The sequence below is a fragment of the Lithobates pipiens genome, unplaced genomic scaffold (assembly GCF_037356315.1).
Source record: "Lithobates pipiens isolate NorthernLeopardFrog02 unplaced genomic scaffold, aLitPip1_a1.2 Scaffold_19, whole genome shotgun sequence".
Taxonomy (NCBI): domain Eukaryota; kingdom Metazoa; phylum Chordata; class Amphibia; order Anura; family Ranidae; genus Lithobates; species Lithobates pipiens.
Genome location: NW_027507764.1, coordinates 588572425 through 588591418, shown reverse-complemented (window position 1 = coordinate 588591418; position 18994 = coordinate 588572425). Strand labels below are relative to the sequence as shown.

Here is an 18994-nt window from a genome sequence, read left to right as displayed (position 1 = left end):
TCTTCTCCTTCTTCTCCTTCTTCTCCTTCTTCTCCTTCTCCTCCTTCTCCTCCTTCTCCTTCTCCTCCTCCTCCTTCTCCTCCTCCTCCTTCTCCTTCTCCTCCTTCTTCTGCTTCTCCTCCTTCTTCTGCTTCTCCTCCTTCTTCTGCTTCTCCTCCTTCTTCTGCTTCTCCTCCTTCTTCTGCTTCTCCTCCTTCTTCTGCTTCTCCTCCTTCTTCTGCTTCTCCTCCTTCTTCTGCTTCTCCTCCTTCTTCTGCTTCTCCTCCTTCTTCTGCTTCTCCTCCTTCTGCTTCTCCTCCTTCTGCTTCTCCTCCTTCTGCTTCTCCTTCTTCTTCTCCTTCTCATTCTCCTTCTCCTTCTCCTTCTTCTCCTTCTCCTTCTCCTTCTCCTTCTTCTCCTTCTTCTCCTTCTTCTCCTTCTCCTCCTTCTCCTCCTTCTCCTTCTTCTCCTTCTTCTCCTTCTCCTCCTTCTTCTCCTTCTTCTCCTTCTCCTCCTTCTTCTCCTTCTTCTCCTTCTTCTCCTTCTTCTCCTTCTCCTTCTTCTCCTTCTCCTTCTCCTTCTTCTCCCCCCCCCCCCCCCCCTGAAGAGCTTCCTCTACATCAGAAGGCCAGCAGCTGCAGAGTTCTTGTCCGTCAGAGGAAACGAGGAGGAGGAGGAGAGGAGCGCCGGTTTCAGTGCCTCTGTTGTGAAATTTAGAAGATGAATTACATCAGTGCCTGCAGCCGAAAAAAGATCATTGAGGCCTTGTTTTTGGAATCCTGTTACTGCATGTTGGGAATATGAAAAACATTTAGGGGGGGGGGGGGGGGATTTACTTAAACTGGAAAGTGCAAATATCTGGTGCAGCTGTTCATAGAAAGAAACCAATCGGCTTCCAGCTTTTATCCCCAAAGCTTAATTTAACCAATTTCCGGACCACCGGAAGCCGATATACCTCCTAACTAAGCTAGCTGCCATAACCCCCCCCCCCCGGTATCCTCTTCTTCGGCCAGCGGTTCGGTTTCCGACAATAGTGGTCTCTGCGGCGGATTCGCTACGAGATCGCTTTTATCGGCGGCGGTAGTGGGGACCCTCCCGCCACTTACCGGAGCAGTCGGCGAAGGCGATCGGATCCTCTTCTGTGTGCGTGTTATAGGGACGGGTGAGGGGGAAGATGGCCCCCCTACCCGTCTCCATACCATGGCAGGGCGGAAGCGACGTCAAAACATCACTTCCGCCCCATAGCTCTTAAAGAGACTTTGTCATTTGAAAAAAAAAAAAAAAAAAAAAATATATATATATATATATATATATATATATATATATATATATATATATATATATATATTTTTTTTTTATTTTTTTATTGCATTTTTGTGTAAATGTGAGATCTCAGATCTTTTTGACCCCCCCCCCCCCCCCCCCCCCGATCTCATATTTAACCACTTACAGATCGGACCATTTTGCTGGTCAAAGACCAGACCACTTTTTTGCGATTCGGCACTGCGTCACTTTAACTGACAATTAGCTCCCAAACTAAATTGACGTCCTTTTTTTTTTTCCCCCACAAATAGAGCTTTCTTTTGGTGGTATTTGATCACCTCTGCGTTTTTTATTTTTTGCGCTATAAACAAAAATAGAGCGACAATTTTGAAAAAAAACACAATATTTTTTACTTTTTGTCATAATAAATATCCCCCAAAAATATATTTAAAAAAAAAACTTTTTTTCCCCTCAGTTTAGGCCGATACGTATTCTACATATTTTTGGTAAAAAAAAAAATCGCAATAAGCGATTAATTTGTTTGCGCAAAAGTTATAGCGTTTACAAAATAGGGGATTTATGGCATTTTTATTAATTTTTTTATTTTTTATTTTTTTTTTATTTTTTTTTTTTACTAGTAATGGCGGCGATCGGCGATTTTTATTTATTTATTTATTTTTTGTTTTTTTTGTGACTGCGACATTATGGCGGACACATCGGACATTTTTTGACACATTTTTGGGACCATTGTCATTTATACAGCAATCAGTAATATATAAATGCAGTGATTCCTGTGTAAATGACACTGGCAGTGAAGGGGTTAACCAGTGGGTGGCAGTGTAGGGGTTAAGTGTTCCTAGGGGTGTCTTACTGTGTGTGGGCTGGGTTTTCATTTAGTGAACACTGATCTCTGCTCCAATCACATGGAGCAGAGATCAGCGTCACTAGTTGCTAGGCAGAATGGGAAAATGCTGTTTACACGGCATTTCCTCCATTCAGCCGCCCCCGTGAGACGATCGCGGGTATGCCCGCGGCGATCGAGTCAGCGGGACCCGCAACTGGACTCACGGGGGTTCCCCGACCGGGCACACGAGCGCGCATTGAAGATTGAAGAGGGCGGCATTGAAGATTGGACGTACCTGTACGCCCAATATGCCTGCCCGTGCCATTCTGCCGACGTACATCGGCGTGCGCTCATTCCCATAGACACCCTCCTAAACCTTGTGGACGGCCTTCCCAGAAGAGGTGAAGCTGTTATAGGTGCAAAGGGCGGGGCCAACTCAATATTGAACCCTACGGACTAAGACTGGGATGCCATTAAAGTTCATGTAAAGGCAGGCGTCCCAATACTTTTGGTAATATAGAGTGTATGCGGCCTCTGTGTATTGTAAAGCCCACTCATCGCAAAGCCAGCGGCAAGAGGTTAAAAACACATGTCGTACTTACCTGCTCTGTGTAATGGTTTTGCACAGAGCAGCCCCGATTCTCTATTTGTGTTACTCCAGGAGGTCGGCTGGCCCGCTTGGTGAATGACCTATTCAAAGAACACTTTTTTTTTTTTTTTCCCTCCCCCCCCCCCCCCCCCTTCGATTAAATAGCATTCTCTGATTGGAGGATGAGTGGGGGCGGGCATATCGCAATCTCAGCCTAGATTGCTTTGCGGCCATTGAGAAAATGCCAAGGTATTTGCTCTCGGGTGCTCATGCCAAGCAACTGGCCTCCTGCCACTTGGCACAGGACCTGGAAGCTAGCGGGTATCGCTGTAGTTGCCGGTGCCTAATACAGGGATTACCATGGGAGATCCCGCCGGTATATGGCACTCCCATTGGTCCAGCATATCTATGCAAAACTATCCATTCTCTAAACTTCGTGAATTCTCCATCCTACTTGTAGCAATATAAAAGAAGAAACTTAATGAATCTATTTTATGTTTCATTAATCACATCTGATATCAATTGGCTAATCTTGCGTTTCCGTTCCTGCGCGGCATGCCTTATGGTAACTTCTTTATCCAGCAGTGATTGCCGTTGTAATGACCTGTGTTCTTTATAGGAAGAGGAATAAGAGTCACCGGGACATTAAAAGGATGCAGTGTGAGTGTCCGCCGCTCTCCAAAGAGGAGAGGACCCAAGGAGAGATGGCTTGCGGAGAGGATTGTCTCAATCGACTCCTCATGATCGAGTGGTAAGTCTATAGTGTGTGCCAGTACTGAGGCAATTTTATGGTAAATTATTACTATATATATACGTCGGTCAGCGCATGCCCTGGTGTCATGTGGGGGATGGTAACGTGTACAGCAGAGTTTCCTAGTCCTGGGCGATGATATGACCTTAGTGGAGCCTCGCTTGGAGTAATTGTACCTTGTGTACCCTGCTCAGCACTACTTCATCTGTATTGGATGCCCCTGTACTGTCCTGACATGGAGCTGCACTGCTTTCTGTAAAGAATACCGCTCTATGCAGAGCCATTGACTATAAACGATACCTCTCTGTGCAGAGTCCTTGTCTGTAAAAAAAAAAAATACCACGCTGCACAGTGTGGTATTTACAGACTGACTCTGCATAGAGCGGTATTCTCTATAGACAAGGACTCTGCATAGAGCGGTATTCTCTATAGACCAGGACTCTGCATAGAGCGGTATGCTTTATAGACCAGGACTCTGCATAGAGCGGTATTCTCTATAGACCAGGACTCTGCATAGAGCGGTATTCTCTATAGACCAGGACTCTGCATAGAGCGGTATTCTCTATAGACCAGGACTCTGCATAGAGCGGTATTCTCTATAGACCAGGACTCTGCATAGAGCGGTATTCTCTATAGACAAGGACTCTGCATAGAGCGGTATTCTCTATAGACCAGGACTCTGCATAGAGCGGTATCCTTTATAGACCAGGACTCTGCATAGAGCGGTATTCTTAATAGATGAGGACTCTGCATAGAGCGGTATTCTTAATAGATGAGGACTCTGCATAGAGCGGTATTCTTAATAGACGAGGACTCTGCATAGAGCGGTATTCTTAATAGACGAGGACTCTGCATAGAGTGGTGTTCTTTATAGACCAGGACTCTGCATAGGGCAGTATCCTTTATAGACCAGGACTCTGCATAAGGCGGTATTCTTTATAGATAATGATCCTGCACAGTGTGGTATCCATTAAAAACCAGGACGCTGCATAGAGCGGTTTTCTCTATAGACCAGGACGCTGCATAGAGCGGTATTCTCTATAGACCAGGACGCTGCATAGAGCGGTATTCTCTATAGACCAGGACGCTGCATAGAGCGGTATTCTCTATAGACCAGGACGCTGCATAGAGCGGTATTCTCTATAGACCAGGACGCTGCATAGAGCGGTATTCTCTATAGACCAGGACTCTGCACAGAGCGGTATTCTCTATAGACCAGGACTCTGCATAGAGCGGTATTCTCTATAGACCAGGACGCTGCATAGAGCGGTATTCTCTATAGACCAGGACTCTGCACAGAGCGGTATTCTCTATAGACCAGGACTCTGCACAGAGCGGTATTCTCTATAGACCAGGACTCTGCACAGAGCGGTATTCTCTATAGACCAGGACTCTGCACAGAGCGGTATTCTCTATAGACCAGGACTCTGCACAGAGCGGTATTCTCTATAGACCAGGACTCTGCACAGAGCGGTATTCTCTATAGACCAGGACTCTGCACAGAGCGGTATTCTCTATAGACCAGGACTCTGCACAGAGCGGTATTCTTAATAGATGAGGACTCTGCATAGAGCGGTATTCTTAATAGACGAGGACTCTGCATAGAGCGGTATTCTTAATAGACGAGGACTCTGCATAGAGTGGTGTTCTTTATAGACCAGGACTCTGCATAGGGCAGTATCCTTTATAGACCAGGACTCTGCATAAGGCGGTATTCTTTATAGATAATGATCCTGCACAGTGTGGTATCCATTAAAAACCAGGACGCTGCATAGAGCGGTATTCTCTATAGACCAGGACGCTGCATAGAGCGGTATTCTCTATAGACCAGGACGCTGCATAGAGCGGTATTCTCTATAGACCAGGACGCTGCATAGAGCGGTATTCTCTATAGACCAGGACGCTGCATAGAGCGGTATTCTCTATAGACCAGGACGCTGCATAGAGCGGTATTCTCTATAGACCAGGACGCTGCATAGAGCGGTATTCTCTATAGACCAGGACTCTGCACAGAGCGGTATTCTCTATAGACCAGGACTCTGCATAGAGCGGTATTCTCTATAGACCAGGACGCTGCATAGAGCGGTATTCTCTATAGACCAGGACTCTGCACAGAGCGGTATTCTCTATAGACCAGGACTCTGCACAGAGCGGTATTCTCTATAGACCAGGACTCTGCACAGAGCGGTATTCTCTATAGACCAGGACTCTGCACAGAGCGGTATTCTCTATAGACCAGGACTCTGCACAGAGCGGTATTCTCTATAGACCAGGACTCTGCACAGAGCGGTATTCTTAATAGATGAGGACTCTGCATAGAGCGGTATTCTTAATAGACGAGGACTCTGCATAGAGCGGTATTCTTAATAGACGAGGACTCTGCATAGAGTGGTGTTCTTTATAGACCAGGACTCTGCATAGGGCAGTATCCTTTATAGACCAGGACTCTGCATAAGGCGGTATTCTTTATAGATAATGATCCTGCACAGTGTGGTATCCATTAAAAACCAGGACGCTGCATAGAGCGGTATTCTCTATAGACCAGGACGCTGCATAGAGCGGTATTCTCTATAGACCAGGACGCTGCACAGAGCGGTATTCTCTATAGACCAGGACTCTGCACAGAGCGGTATTCTCTATAGACCAGGACTCTGCACAGAGCGGTATTCTCTATAGACCAGGACTCTGCACAGAGCGGTATTCTCTATAGACCAGGACTCTGCACAGAGCGGTATTCTCTATAGACCAGGACTCTGCACAGAGCGGTATTCTCTATAGACCAGGACTCTGCACAGAGCGGTATTCTCTATAGACCAGGACGCTGCATAGAGCGGTATTCTCTATAGACCAGGACGCTGCATAGAGCGGTATTCGCTATAAACCAGGACGCTGCATAGAGCGGTATTCTCTATAGACCAGGACTCTGCACAGAGCGGTATTCTCTATAGACCAGGACTCTGCACAGAGCGGTATTCTCTATAGACCAGGACTCTGCACAGAGCGGTATTCTTAATAGATGAGGACTCTGCATAGAGCGGTATTCTTAATAGACGAGGACTCTGCATAGAGCGGTATTCTTAATAGACGAGGACTCTGCATAGAGTGGTGTTCTTTATAGACCAGGACTCTGCATAGGGCAGTATCCTTTATAGACCAGGACTCTGCATAAGGCGGTATTCTTTATAGATAATGATCCTGCACAGTGTGGTATCCATTAAAAACCAGGACGCTGCATAGAGCGGTATTCTCTATAGACCAGGACGCTGCATAGAGCGGTATTCTCTATAGACCAGGACGCTGCACAGAGCGGTATTCTCTATAGACCAGGACTCTGCACAGAGCGGTATTCTCTATAGACCAGGACTCTGCACAGAGCGGTATTCTCTATAGACCAGGACTCTGCACAGAGCGGTATTCTCTATAGACCAGGACTCTGCACAGAGTGGTATTCTCTATAGACCAGGACGCTGCATAGAGCGGTATTCTCTATAGACCAGGACGCTGCATAGAGCGGTATTCGCTATAAACCAGGACGCTGCATAGAGCGGTATTCTCTATAGACCAGGACTCTGCACAGAACGGTATTCTCTATAGACCAGGACTCTGCACAGAGCGGTATTCTCTATAGACCAGGACTCTGCACAGAGCGGTATTCTCTATAGACCAGGACTCTGCACAGAGCGGTATTCTCTATAGACCAGGACTTTGCACAGAGCGGTATTCTCTATAGACCACGACTCTGCACAGAGCGGTATTCTCTATAGACCAGGACTCTGCACAGAGTGGTATTCTCTATAGACCAGGACTCTGCACAGAGCGGTATTCTCTATAGACCAGGACTCTGCACAGAGCGGTATTCTCTATAGACCAGGACTCTGCACAGAGTGGTATTCTCTATAGACCAGGACGCTGCATAGAGCGGTATTCTCTATAGACCAGGACGCTGCATAGAGCGGTATTCGCTATAAACCAGGACGCTGCATAGAGCGGTATTCTCTATAGACCAGGACTCTGCACAGAACGGTATTCTCTATAGACCAGGACTCTGCACAGAGCGGTATTCTCTATAGACCAGGACTCTGCACAGAGCGGTATTCTCTATAGACCAGGACTCTGCACAGAGCGGTATTCTCTATAGACCAGGACTTTGCACAGAGCGGTATTCTCTATAGACCACGACTCTGCACAGAGCGGTATTCTCTATAGACCAGGACTCTGCACAGAGTGGTAGTCTCTATAGACCAGGACTCTGCACAGAGCGGTATTCTCTATAGACCAGGACGCTGCATAGAGCGGTATTCTCTATAGACCAGGACAAAGAATGCTGCTCCATGCAGAGTCCTTGTCTGTAAAGAATACCTCTCTATGCTATATATGTATAAATAAAATATTAGAGGAATATTTAATGCAAAACAATTGAGAATCTTAAAGAACCTGGCAAGATATTGCAGGTATGGCAACCAACCAGGTAAGCTTTTCTAAACTAGATAAAAAAAGATCAAATAAATTTTTCTTTCATCACATGTACTGATTTATTATTGTGCTGCGTGCTTTGCTGTACACTCAGTACTACATTTTGTGTGTTCCAGCTCCTCCAGATGTCCGAATGGCGATTACTGCTCCAACCGCCGTTTTCAGAGGAAGCAGCAGGCCAACGTTGAGGCTATCCTAACCGATAAGAAAGGCTGGGGTCTCCGGGCCGGTAGCGACCTGAAACCGTAAGAATATTTTGTATATGACTGAACCGTAATTCGCTGCCAGTCCTTCTGATTTTTAACTGATCATGTGCCCCCCCCCCTCCACTCCACAGGAATACCTTTGTGCTGGAGTATTGCGGGGAAGTTCTGGATCACAAGGAGTTCAAGGGGCGCGTGAAGGAGTACGCCCGAAACAAGAACATTCACTATTATTTCATGGCTCTCAAGAATGATGAGGTGAGATCATTGGGATAAAATAGAAACCTCTTCTGTGTCAAGTTTAAAGCTGAAGTTTAGTATTTTTATCCTACAGCTTTAGTGATATCACTGTCCCATGTCATGCAGGCGGCTGGATGATGTTTTAGAAATATTCACTGCAGGGCTGCCTCGCCTTCTTCAGGGCTGCCCGGCTGCCGCGCCTTCTTCAGGGCTGCCCGGCTGCCGCGCCTTCTGCCCGGCTGCCGCGCCTTCTTCAGGGCTGCCGCGCCTTCTTCAGGGCTGCCGCGCCTTCTTCAGGGCTGCCCGGCTGCCTCGCCTTCTTCAGGGCTGCCCTGTCCTCTTCCTGTGGGTGAACCTTTAGCATGCAGAGGGTTAACAGATGCAGACTCAAGGCGGAGCTGCTGTAAAAAAAAAAAAAAGCTTTAGTGATATCACTTACCTGTAATAAAGGATGTCCCATGTCATGCAGGTGGCTGGATGATGCTGTAGAAATCTTCACTGCGTGGCTGGCCCGTCCTCTGCGCGGCTGGCCCCGTCCTCTGCGCGGCTGGCTCTGCGCGGCTGGCCCGTCCTCTTCCTGTGGCTGAACTTTCAGCATGCAGAAGGTTAATAGATGCAGAAGACGAAGATCCGTCCCCTCTTCCCTCCTCAATTTAAAAAAAAAAAGTCTTTCACAGCCTGTAACACATCTGTGAATGGGGGAGACAATCCTGTAACTCATCAGACACCCGCCCATTCCCGACCCTGTTGGACAGTGAAAGCAATGAAAGAACATTTCTCAATGGAGGAGGGGTGTGGGGTGGGGGGTGTCCCCTGCAGTGAAGATTTCTACAACATCCAGGTTGCCTGCACAGCGTAAGACACACTTAACTCGTTTTATGGCAGCCCAACACACATGGGCAGCGGCTAAAGGGCGGGACTGTAACGCCCACATGTCATATATGTGTTTTGCTGGGCAGCCAACATTTATGTGCTGAGAGCGTGTACGCTGTGCACTCCCAGCACAAAGATTGAGCTGGGAGCCAGTGACCGGTCACACGATCCTCCCTGCCCGCCCTGGACATTCCGAACTGTTTTAAAGGGACTCTATGGCTGGAGGGGAAGGGGTTAATTTACAGGTTGGTGACATCGCTAAAGCTGAAAAAAATAAAATGGCTAAACTGTAAAGTTGCGTAGTGTAACGGAAGGTCGCACACTCCGCTTGAGTGCGTTCCGTCAGTACACCGCTTCCTCCAATCTGGACCTTCAGATATCAGATTTTAAAGTCACATGTTGTAACTAAAATACCAGACGAGATTAGCTCAGTTACAAAGCTGGACATGAACTGTTTATTGAAGCACATGTAACCGATATCCACTCGGGGACAATGCCCCCCTACCTTGGATTCAGGGCGGGGTAAGTTGTCCAATCAGCAATAAGGAACACCAATACAAATATCCATCCCATAATACACTTCTCACAAGGCAGACACAAACAATGGAATACAGCCACACCCCAAACGACCCAGCAAACAGTCCACAATAGTATTAGACAATATAATTTTATCTCTCTCTCTCACTCACACTCTCACACTCACACTCACACTCACACTCACACACTCACACACACACTATGGCAGTGTGGTTGTACAGCGAGTCTGGCTAGTAGAGATCAGACTGGGGTTCTTGGTCACCCTGTGCCCCTATTGGAGACACAGGGTGACTTGGACATAGGAGTTGCATGGGAAGCTAAAACAAGGGTTCCCCAAGGGATTCTGGCTTCCACGAGCTCCCCTGCCCAAAGTGACTCCCGTCACACGTACTGAAAATTGTTTTGTGAGCGGGTTGTCCTTACTGACTGTGGTCATCTGTCATAATTTGCCTTCCTCTGCTTCACAGGGCGGTTGTTTAACTCTCTCATATGACGTCCTCCCAGAATTCTGCTCTCGCGTGCCCCCTGGGGCGCGCACTCGAGAGCATCCGCTCATCACGGCCGTTTACCACGTGATCGCTCCGTCAAATGACGGAGTGATCACTTGTAAACAAACCGGCGTTGTGTTATGACGCCGGTTCCCCCCTCCCCCTCTCTGTACCGATCGGTACAGCGGAAGGGGAAGAGATCGGTGTCAGCAGCGCTGTGGGCTGCATCTGCAGTGCCCACATCGCTGCTCACCGAAATTTAACCCCTCTATTCCCTGCCATTACCCTGCAGCACTCTGCAATACCCTGCAGCACTCTGCAATACCCTGCAGCACTCTGCAATACCCTGCAGCACTCTGCAATACCCTGCAGCACTCTGCAATACCCTGCAACACCCGCCAATACCCTGCAACACTCTGCAATGCTCTGCAACACCCGCCAATACCCTGCAACACTGCAATGCTCTGCAACACCCGCCAATGCTCTGCAACACCCGCCAATGCTCTGCAACACCCGCCAATGCCCTGCAATACTCTACAACGCCATACTCGGAGATACCCAGCCATACTCGGAGATACCCTGCAATACCCAGCCATAGACATCCCCCCCCCCCCCCTCCTGCCGCCCTCCGGTGCTTCTACCGACTCGCCAATACGATCAAAGCCAGAATCTTTTTTTTTTTTTTTTTTTTTTTTTTTTTTCACTCTTCCCAGCTTAGAGGTGAGATGTGGGGTCTTATTGACCCCATATCTCACTGTAAAGAGGACCTGTCATGCCATATTCCTATTACAAGGGATGTTTACATTCCTTGTAATAGGAATAAAAGTGATCAAAAAATTTATTTTTGGGGAAAAAAATGTCAAACTAAAATAAATAAAGTAAAATGAACAATAAAAAAAAAAAAAAAAAAAATTTAAAGCGCCCCTGTCCCCATGTGCTCGCATGCAGAAGCGAACGCATACGTAAGCCACGCCCACATATGAAAACGGTGTTCAAACCACACATGTGAGGTATCGCTGCGAACGTTAGAGCGAGAGCAATAATTCTAGCTCTAGACCTCCTCTGTAACTCAAAACATATAACCAGTAAAAAAAAAAAAAAAAATCGTCGCCTATGGGGATTTTTAAGTAGCGACGTTTGGCGCCATTCCACGAGCGTGTGCAATTTTGAAGAGTGACATGTTGGGTATCTATTTACTCAGCGTAACTTCATCTTTCACATTATGCAAAAATTGGGCTAACTTTACTGTTTTTTTTTTTTTTTTTTTTTTTTTTTTTTTTTTAGCACAAAACTTTTTTTTCCAAAAAAAAGCATTCGAAAAATTGCTGCGCAAATACCGTGCGAGATAAAAAGTTGCAACGACCACCATTGTATTCTCCAGGGTCTTTGCTAAAAAAACATATATAATGTTTTGGAGTTCTATGTAATTTTCTAGCAAATAAATGATGATTTTTACATGTAGGAGAGAAATGTCAGAATTGTCCTGGGTGCTGAAGGGGCCTGCTGCACACAAGGCGTTTTATCTTAATGCATAGAATGCGTTGTAAAAACCCTCTACTGTTTAAAGGGCTAAGGGGGCAACCCTAGAGTGTTCCAGGAATGAACCGTTGTCGGCTTGTAGTTCTCAATGAACTGCCACAGGAGTGTCATGCTTGTAACGGTCAGTGGCTGGCAATGCCTCATGGGACTGCAACAGTTGGAAGGCCACAGGTTGAGTACCAATGCTTTAAGCGTTGGGACCCCTGGAGTGTATGTCCTCTTTGGGCGAACCCTGGATCCCCAAACAGGCCCAGTGACATGGATAAGGTAAGACCAGGTTTCCCTGTACTTGTGACGGGTTCATGGCTATTATAGACACAGTGCCCAGGAATAGGGAGTTTGTCACTGTACTGTGCTGCTCCCCCTTTAACATATTTTGTCGCAATTCTATCTCCTCAATTCAAATGTGCCATTTTTTTTTTTTGTCTTCCTATGGTGACTTCGTCCCAGGAGGATTACGTAGTTGCAAAACGCAATCCGTCTGACACACTTCCACCCACCATATTCTCCGAAAAAACACAAGCTGTTCTTCCTGCTGCCTTCTGCTACAGAGATAAAGCCATAGGGATACAGTCAGCGCTTGGGTTATAGCGGCTTCTGCGTTCCCCCCAAGCCCATTCTGCATCCCATTTGAGCAAGCTGGCGTCCAGTAACAGATATAGCAGGTAGGAATTGAGTAGCAGTGTAGTCAATAAACGAGCCAAAGGTCAGTAAGAAGTGGTTGCAGGTTGGGATCAATCAGAAGGCGTAGTCGAGAAACAAGCCAAAGGTCAGAAACAAGTGGTGGCAGGTTGGGATCAATCAGAAGGCGTAGTCGAGGAACAAGAAAAAGGTAGAGAAGGAAGCGCCACCTAAGTGTAGTATTAGAGACAACTTTAAAGAGGGATTCCGCCCAAAAAAAAAATATTAAAAGCCAGCAGCTATAAATACTACAGTTGCTGACTTTTAATAAATGGACACTCACCTGTCCCGGGTTCCAGCGATGCCGAGGCCGATCGATCGCTCGGCCCTCGGCTGCTGCCGCCGCCATTCTAGGTGAGGGAATCAGTAAGTGAAGCGAATCGGCTTCACTTCCCGGTTCCCTACTGCGCATGCGCGAGCCGCGCTGTGCAATAGGAAATCTCCGCGCTGTCACTGGGACCCGTGTGTGTCCCAGCAGACAGCGCGGCAGGGCAGGAAATGGCGTCGACTCCCGTGGGAGTCTATGCCCAGAAGTGGGTGAAAATACCTGTCTTTGACAGGTATCTCCACCCCCCTCCCCCTTGAAAGGTGTCAATTGTGACACCGGGGGGGGGGGGGGGGGTTCCGATCAGCGGAGGTTCCACTTTAGGGTGGAATCCCGCTTTAATGACACGGTATAAGGTCACACTTACAGGAAATGGGAAATAAAAAGCTCATCTGTGTGTTAATGATCCATTGGTGAAGTCCTCAGATCCGGATCCGCTTTTCCTACAGAGATGTAATACTGCAAACCATGTCCTGTGGCCGTCAGGAAGAGGCTGGGGCCGGCATGGAACACACGTGATGTCACGCGATCACTTCCGGAAGCACCTCCGGGGGAGGACTTTACACACAGAAGAGAGAAGAGGCTGGATTGGCTACGTGCTCGGAACTACTGCTCCTTCAATTGGCCTATTTCACACTTTCATTAACATACAGATGGGCTTTTTATTTCCTGTTTCCTGTGTCATTAAAGTTGTCTTTAATACTACACTTAAGTGGCGCTTCCTTCTATACCTTTTTACTTGCCTACTACAGAGCCAGCTCTCTGGGGATAGCAGCCGCCATTGATCAAGCACGTTATCTGTTTAACCCCTGAACTACCAAATATACTCTTATGGACTAATTATCTACCTAGCTAAACATCCCAACTATTGTGTGCACTTACGTATTTGCACTTACAGTTACCATTGCCTTTTTTTGTAGTCAAGGAACATGCCAAAGGTTGGTAACAGGTGGTAGCAAAGATACGGACGGCAGCAGGAGTGACAAGCTGGAGACGTTGGGCTGGAGACGTTGGGCTGGAGACGTTGGGCTGGAGACGTTGGGCTGGAGACGTTGGGCTGGAGACGTTGGGCTGGAGACGTTGGGCTGGAGACGTTGGGCTGGAGACGTTGGGCTGGAGACGTTGGGCTGGAGACGTTGGGCTGGAGACGTTGGGCTGGAGACGTTGGGCTGGAGACGTTGGGCTGGAGACGTTGGGCTGGAGACGTTGGGCTGGAGACGTTGGGCTGGAGACGTTGGGCTGGAGACGTTGGGCTGGAGACGTTGGGCTGGAGACGTTGGGCTGGAGACGTTGGGCTGGAGACGTTGGGCTGGAGACGTTGGCTTGAGACAGTACAATAATTTGACAAACTGAAAGTGCAAAGGCATGGCTTAAATGGGAAGTTCATGGGAGGAGCAACGAGTTCAAGTTTCAGCAGCAGCAAGGTTGTCTAAGAAATTGGACAGGGAAGCTGTCCAACATCTCAAGTGGCTCAGAAAGAATAGACCCGGTCAGACACAGCAGAGCAGAGGTCACAGGTTCGGACCCCTGACAGGTGGAGCCTCCAAGCTTATTTGAGGATGAAATGGAGGAAAGCAAACTTAATGCAGATATTGTAGCGGCAGATGCAGAGGTTTTTTGAAACCCTTGCGTTTTATGAGCTGCAAGCTATGGCTTCTTGTCAATGGCTTTCCACCGTTGATACCGCTGATTTGGTGTGGTGCAAACAAGCTTTTGCCTAGCAGCATCTGTTTCTCCACAGCCAAAACAAACTCCCTGTGGGCACTAAGAGGCTGGCAAAATAGAAAAAGACTTTTCCCATCCACGCACAGAGCGAAAATTTATTACGTGAGGATTGGCCCAATCTTTAAGGAATATTCAGTCCTCCTAAAGCTTTGGCTGAAATGTATCTAATGGAATAGGAATTAAGAAATAAAAAAAAAAAGAGGCTGTTCCAGAAGTATAGTTGGGTCCATATATATTTGGACACGGGCGCCGTTTTCATACTTTTGGCTCTGTATGGAACCAGAATAAAATTAAGACTAAACCAATCCAAATTAATTTGAAGTGCTGACTTTTTCAGCTTTAATTCAAGGAGGTTGACCATAAATATCAAGTACAAATTTTTGAAACTGCAACCATTTTCCACCATTTTTCAGGGGCTCAAATGTAATTGGACAAATGAATATAATCATAAATAAAATGTTTTTTTTTTTTTCATATTTTGTTGAATCCTTTACTGGCAATGACTGCCTGAAGTCTGTAACCCCATTACCAAAGATTGGCTTTCCTCCTTTCTAATGCTTTGCCCAGCTCTAACCTCAGCTGTCTTCGGGTTGTTCTTTGTAGGTGTTTCTGCCTTTTTAGTTTTGCCTTTTAGCGAGCAAAATGCTCAATTGGCTTGAGATCAGGTGATTGACTCGACCATTGCAGAATATTCCACTTCTTTTCCTTCAAAAGCTCCTGGGTTTCTTTTGCCGTGTGTTTTGGATCATTGTCCATCGGTACTGTGAAGCGCCGTCCAATCAACTTTGCTGCATTTGGCTGAATCTGGGCTGACGGTATATCTCTAAACGCTGCAGAATTCATCCGGCTGCTTCTGTCTTCTCTCACATCATCAATAAACACCAATGACCCAGTGCCACCGGAAACCATACATGCCCATGACATCACACGGCAAGCTCCACCATGTGACCACAGATGACGTTCTGTGCTTTGGATCATAAGCTGTTCCAAGCCTTCTACACTTTTTTTTTTTTTTTTTTCTCGTCGTTCTGGTACAGATTTATCTTGGTTTCATCCATCCAAAGAATGCTTTTCTAGAACTGCTTTGGCTTTTTTAGATGTTTTTTGTTTTTTGCCAAAGTCTAATCTGGCTTTTCTATTCTTCAGGCTTATGAATGGTTTGCACCTTGTGGTGAACCCTCTGTATTTGCTCTCGTGAAGTCTTCTCTTGATTGTAGACTTTGACAACAATACATCCACCTCCTGGAAAGTGTCCTTCATTTGTCTGCATGTTGTGAATGGCTCTCTCTTTACCATAGAGAGGATCCTGCGATCATCTACCACTGTTGTCTTCCATGGACGTCCAGGCCTTTTTTTTATGTTGCTGAGCTGGCTGCTGCGTTCTTCTCTCCTCAAAATGTACTAAACTGTTTATTTGGTCACTCCTAATGTTGCTGCTATCTCTCTGATGGATTTATTTGCATTTTTAAAGCCTTACAATGGCCTGTTTTACTTGCATGGACAGTTCCTTCGCACGCATGATGTAGGTTCACAGCAATAGATTCCAACTACAAATATTACTTATGCCGTGTACACACGATCGGACTTTCCGGCAGACTGGAATCCATCGGACAATTTGATAGTGTGTGGGCTTCAGCTGACTTTCTTTTTTTTTTTTTTTTCCAAAAGTCTGACGGACCTAGAAAGAAATAAAACATGTTTCAAATCTATTAGATGGACTAAAAATCGGGAAAACCGTTCGTCTGTGTGCTAGTCCGATGGACCAAATACAACGCCAAGGGCACTTACTGGCTATTGAACTTCCTTGTTTAGTCCCGTTTACATCATCGCGTTCAAAACGAACGGACTTTCGAACGGACTTAGTCCCGTCGTGTGTGGCCAAGTCCGTTTTCGTTGAGAAAGTCAGTCGGACCTAGTCTGTTGAAAAGTCCGGTTGTGTGTGTGTGCGGCATTACAATCCTCTCCAGACCTTTTACCTGCTTAATTGATGAAGACATAATGGAGCAGCCCACACCTGGCCATGAAACCGCTTTTGATTCAATTGTCCAAATACTTTTGGCCCCCATGGGGGGGGGGGGGGGGCTACTCTTAAGCACTCTAATTCCTAAACCCTTCCTCCGATTTGGATGTACATGCCTTCAAATTAAACCCGAGAGTGTGCACTTTCAGCCAATATCCTTTATATAACTATAACTTGAATATGTTTTAGATAAATACCTAGAAAAATAACTAAAATTGTGCCTGTGTTCAAATATTATATATATATATATATATATATATATATATATATATATAATATATGATATAGATATATAATGGAACTAACTGTATATTCTGCACTTTCAGTCCTCAATAAAAAAAAACTTCTAGTTTCTAACGAGGATGTTTTGGTCTTCTAGGATTTCTATTGATTTGATATTTGAAGCCCTCCTTTGCCCGTGCAAGTACAGCCCCTCGGTCTGCGATTTGCTACCAGATCTGTTTGCCAGACTATTGCTAACTGTATAAAACAATTGGATGGAGAACATGACCCCTCCCCCCCTGCTCTTTTGTTGTGTTGTGTTGTGTTGTTGCTCCAGATAATGTCTCTAGAATGTCCCTCATCTCTGGTGAAGCTGGTTCTTCTGAACTTGATTGTTAAAAGTGCTTTTATATGCATGCCTTTTGATGGTAAATGCCTATCTGGGGAATCTCTTGATAATTTGATTAAGGAAGTAGGGATGCACCGATTACACTTTTTATCATTTTTTTATTTTATTTTTTTATTTTATGTATTTTTTTATGAGTACAAATGCTTTTCTTTAGTACTCGCTGATTTTTGTTTTTTTCCCCTATATTATATTCTGTCAGTTCCCTGGTGTGAGGATAGACAGCTGAGTCCTGGAGACTATATGCCATCATTCGTAATTTTGGCCTTTCTTCAATCTGGTCTGGACCATCATCTGGCCTCAAGGGACGTGTTTTTGCCCGATCTATCATCCTTCAGCAACCTCTCACTTCCCTGTCTTCAGTCAAGGCTTTTCTATAGGCAGTTGCTCATATAACCCCCCCCCCCCCATTTCCATCCCCTGTGTCTTCTTGGTATCTTAATCTACACTATATTGCCAAAAGTATTGAGACGTTGGCCTTCGTCTGTAGGTTTCAATATTTAGTTGGCCCACCCTTTGCAGCTATAACAGCTTCAACTCTTCTGGGAAGGCCGTCCACAGGGTTTAGGTGTGTGTCTATAGGAATGTTTGACCATTCTTCCAGAAGCGCCCCCCCCCCCACTGCCTAACTGTCCCCCCCCCCCCACTGCCTAACTGTCCGTCCCCCCACTGCCTGTTATTCCCCCCCTCCCCACTGCCTAACTGTCCCCCCCCACTGCCTGTTATTTCCCCCCCCCCACTGCCTGTTATTTCCCCCCCCCCCCACTGCCTGTTATTTCCCCCCCCCCCACTGCCTGTTATTTCCCCCCCCCCACACTGCCTGTTATTTCCCCCCCCCCCCACTGCCTGTTATTTCCCCCCCCCCACTGCCTGTTATTTCCCCCCCCCACTGCCTGTTATTTCCCCCCCCCCACTGCCTGTTATTTCCCCCCCCCCCACTGCCTGTTAGTTCCCCCCCCCCACTGCCTGTTAGTTCCCCCCCCCCACTGCCTGTTAGTCCCCCCCCCCCACTGCCTGTTAGTTCCCCCCCCCCACTGCCTGTTGTTCCCCCCCCCCCCACTGCCTGTTATTTCCCCCCCCCACTGCCTGTTACCCCCCATTGCCTTTTATTCCCCCCCCCCACTTTCTACTGTTGGGCCTCCCTCCCCCCAGCTGCCTAGTGCTCATCCACCCCCCCCTACTGCCTATTGTCCCATCCCCTCCCCCACTGCCTAGTGTTACTTCCCCTCCACTGCCCAGTGTCCCCCCACCCCCCGCTGCCCAGCGTTCCTTTCCCCCGCTGCCCAGCGTTCCTTTCCCCCGCTGCCCAGCGTTCCTTTCCCCCGCTGCCCAGCGTTCCTTTCCCCACACTGCCCAGCGTTCCTTTCCCCACACTGCCCAGCGTTCCTTTCCCCACACTGCCCAGCATTCCTTCAACCCCCCCCACTGCCCAGCGTTCCTTCAACCCCCCCACTGCCCAGCGTTCCTTCAACCCCCCCACTGCCCAGCGTTCCTTCAACCCCCCCACTGCCCAGCGTTCCTTCAACCCCCCCACTGCCCAGCGTTCCTTCAACCCCCCCACTGCCCAGCGTTCCTTCAACCCCCCCACTGCCCAGCGTTCCTTCAACCCCCCCACTGCCCAGCGTTCCTTCAACCCCCCCACTGCCCAGCGTTCCTTCAACCCACCCCACTGCCCAGCGTTCCTTCAACCCCCCCCACTGCCCAGCGTTCCTTCAACCCCCCCCCACTGCCCAGCGTTCCTTCAACCCCCCCCCCACTGCCCAGCGTTCCTTCAACCCCCCCCCCCCCACTGCCCAGCGTTCCTTCAACCCCCCCCCCCCCACTGCCCAGCGTTCC

The 18994-nt window shown here is 47.5% G+C and overlaps 1 protein-coding gene across 3 annotated transcripts in view; it reads left to right on the top strand.

The window, feature by feature from the left end:
- The window catches only part of SETD2 (SET domain containing 2, histone lysine methyltransferase), a 155673-nt gene that overhangs the window by 57605 nt on the left and 79074 nt on the right, over positions 1–18994 (top strand). For all 3 annotated transcript variants that reach the window (XM_077493544.1, XM_077493545.1, XM_077493543.1), the window contains 3 exons: positions 3295–3426; positions 8016–8144; positions 8237–8360. In XM_077493544.1, the coding sequence (XP_077349670.1) occupies positions 3295–3426; positions 8016–8144; positions 8237–8360 (385 nt within the window). The remainder of the gene's footprint in view (positions 1–3294; positions 3427–8015; positions 8145–8236; positions 8361–18994) is intronic.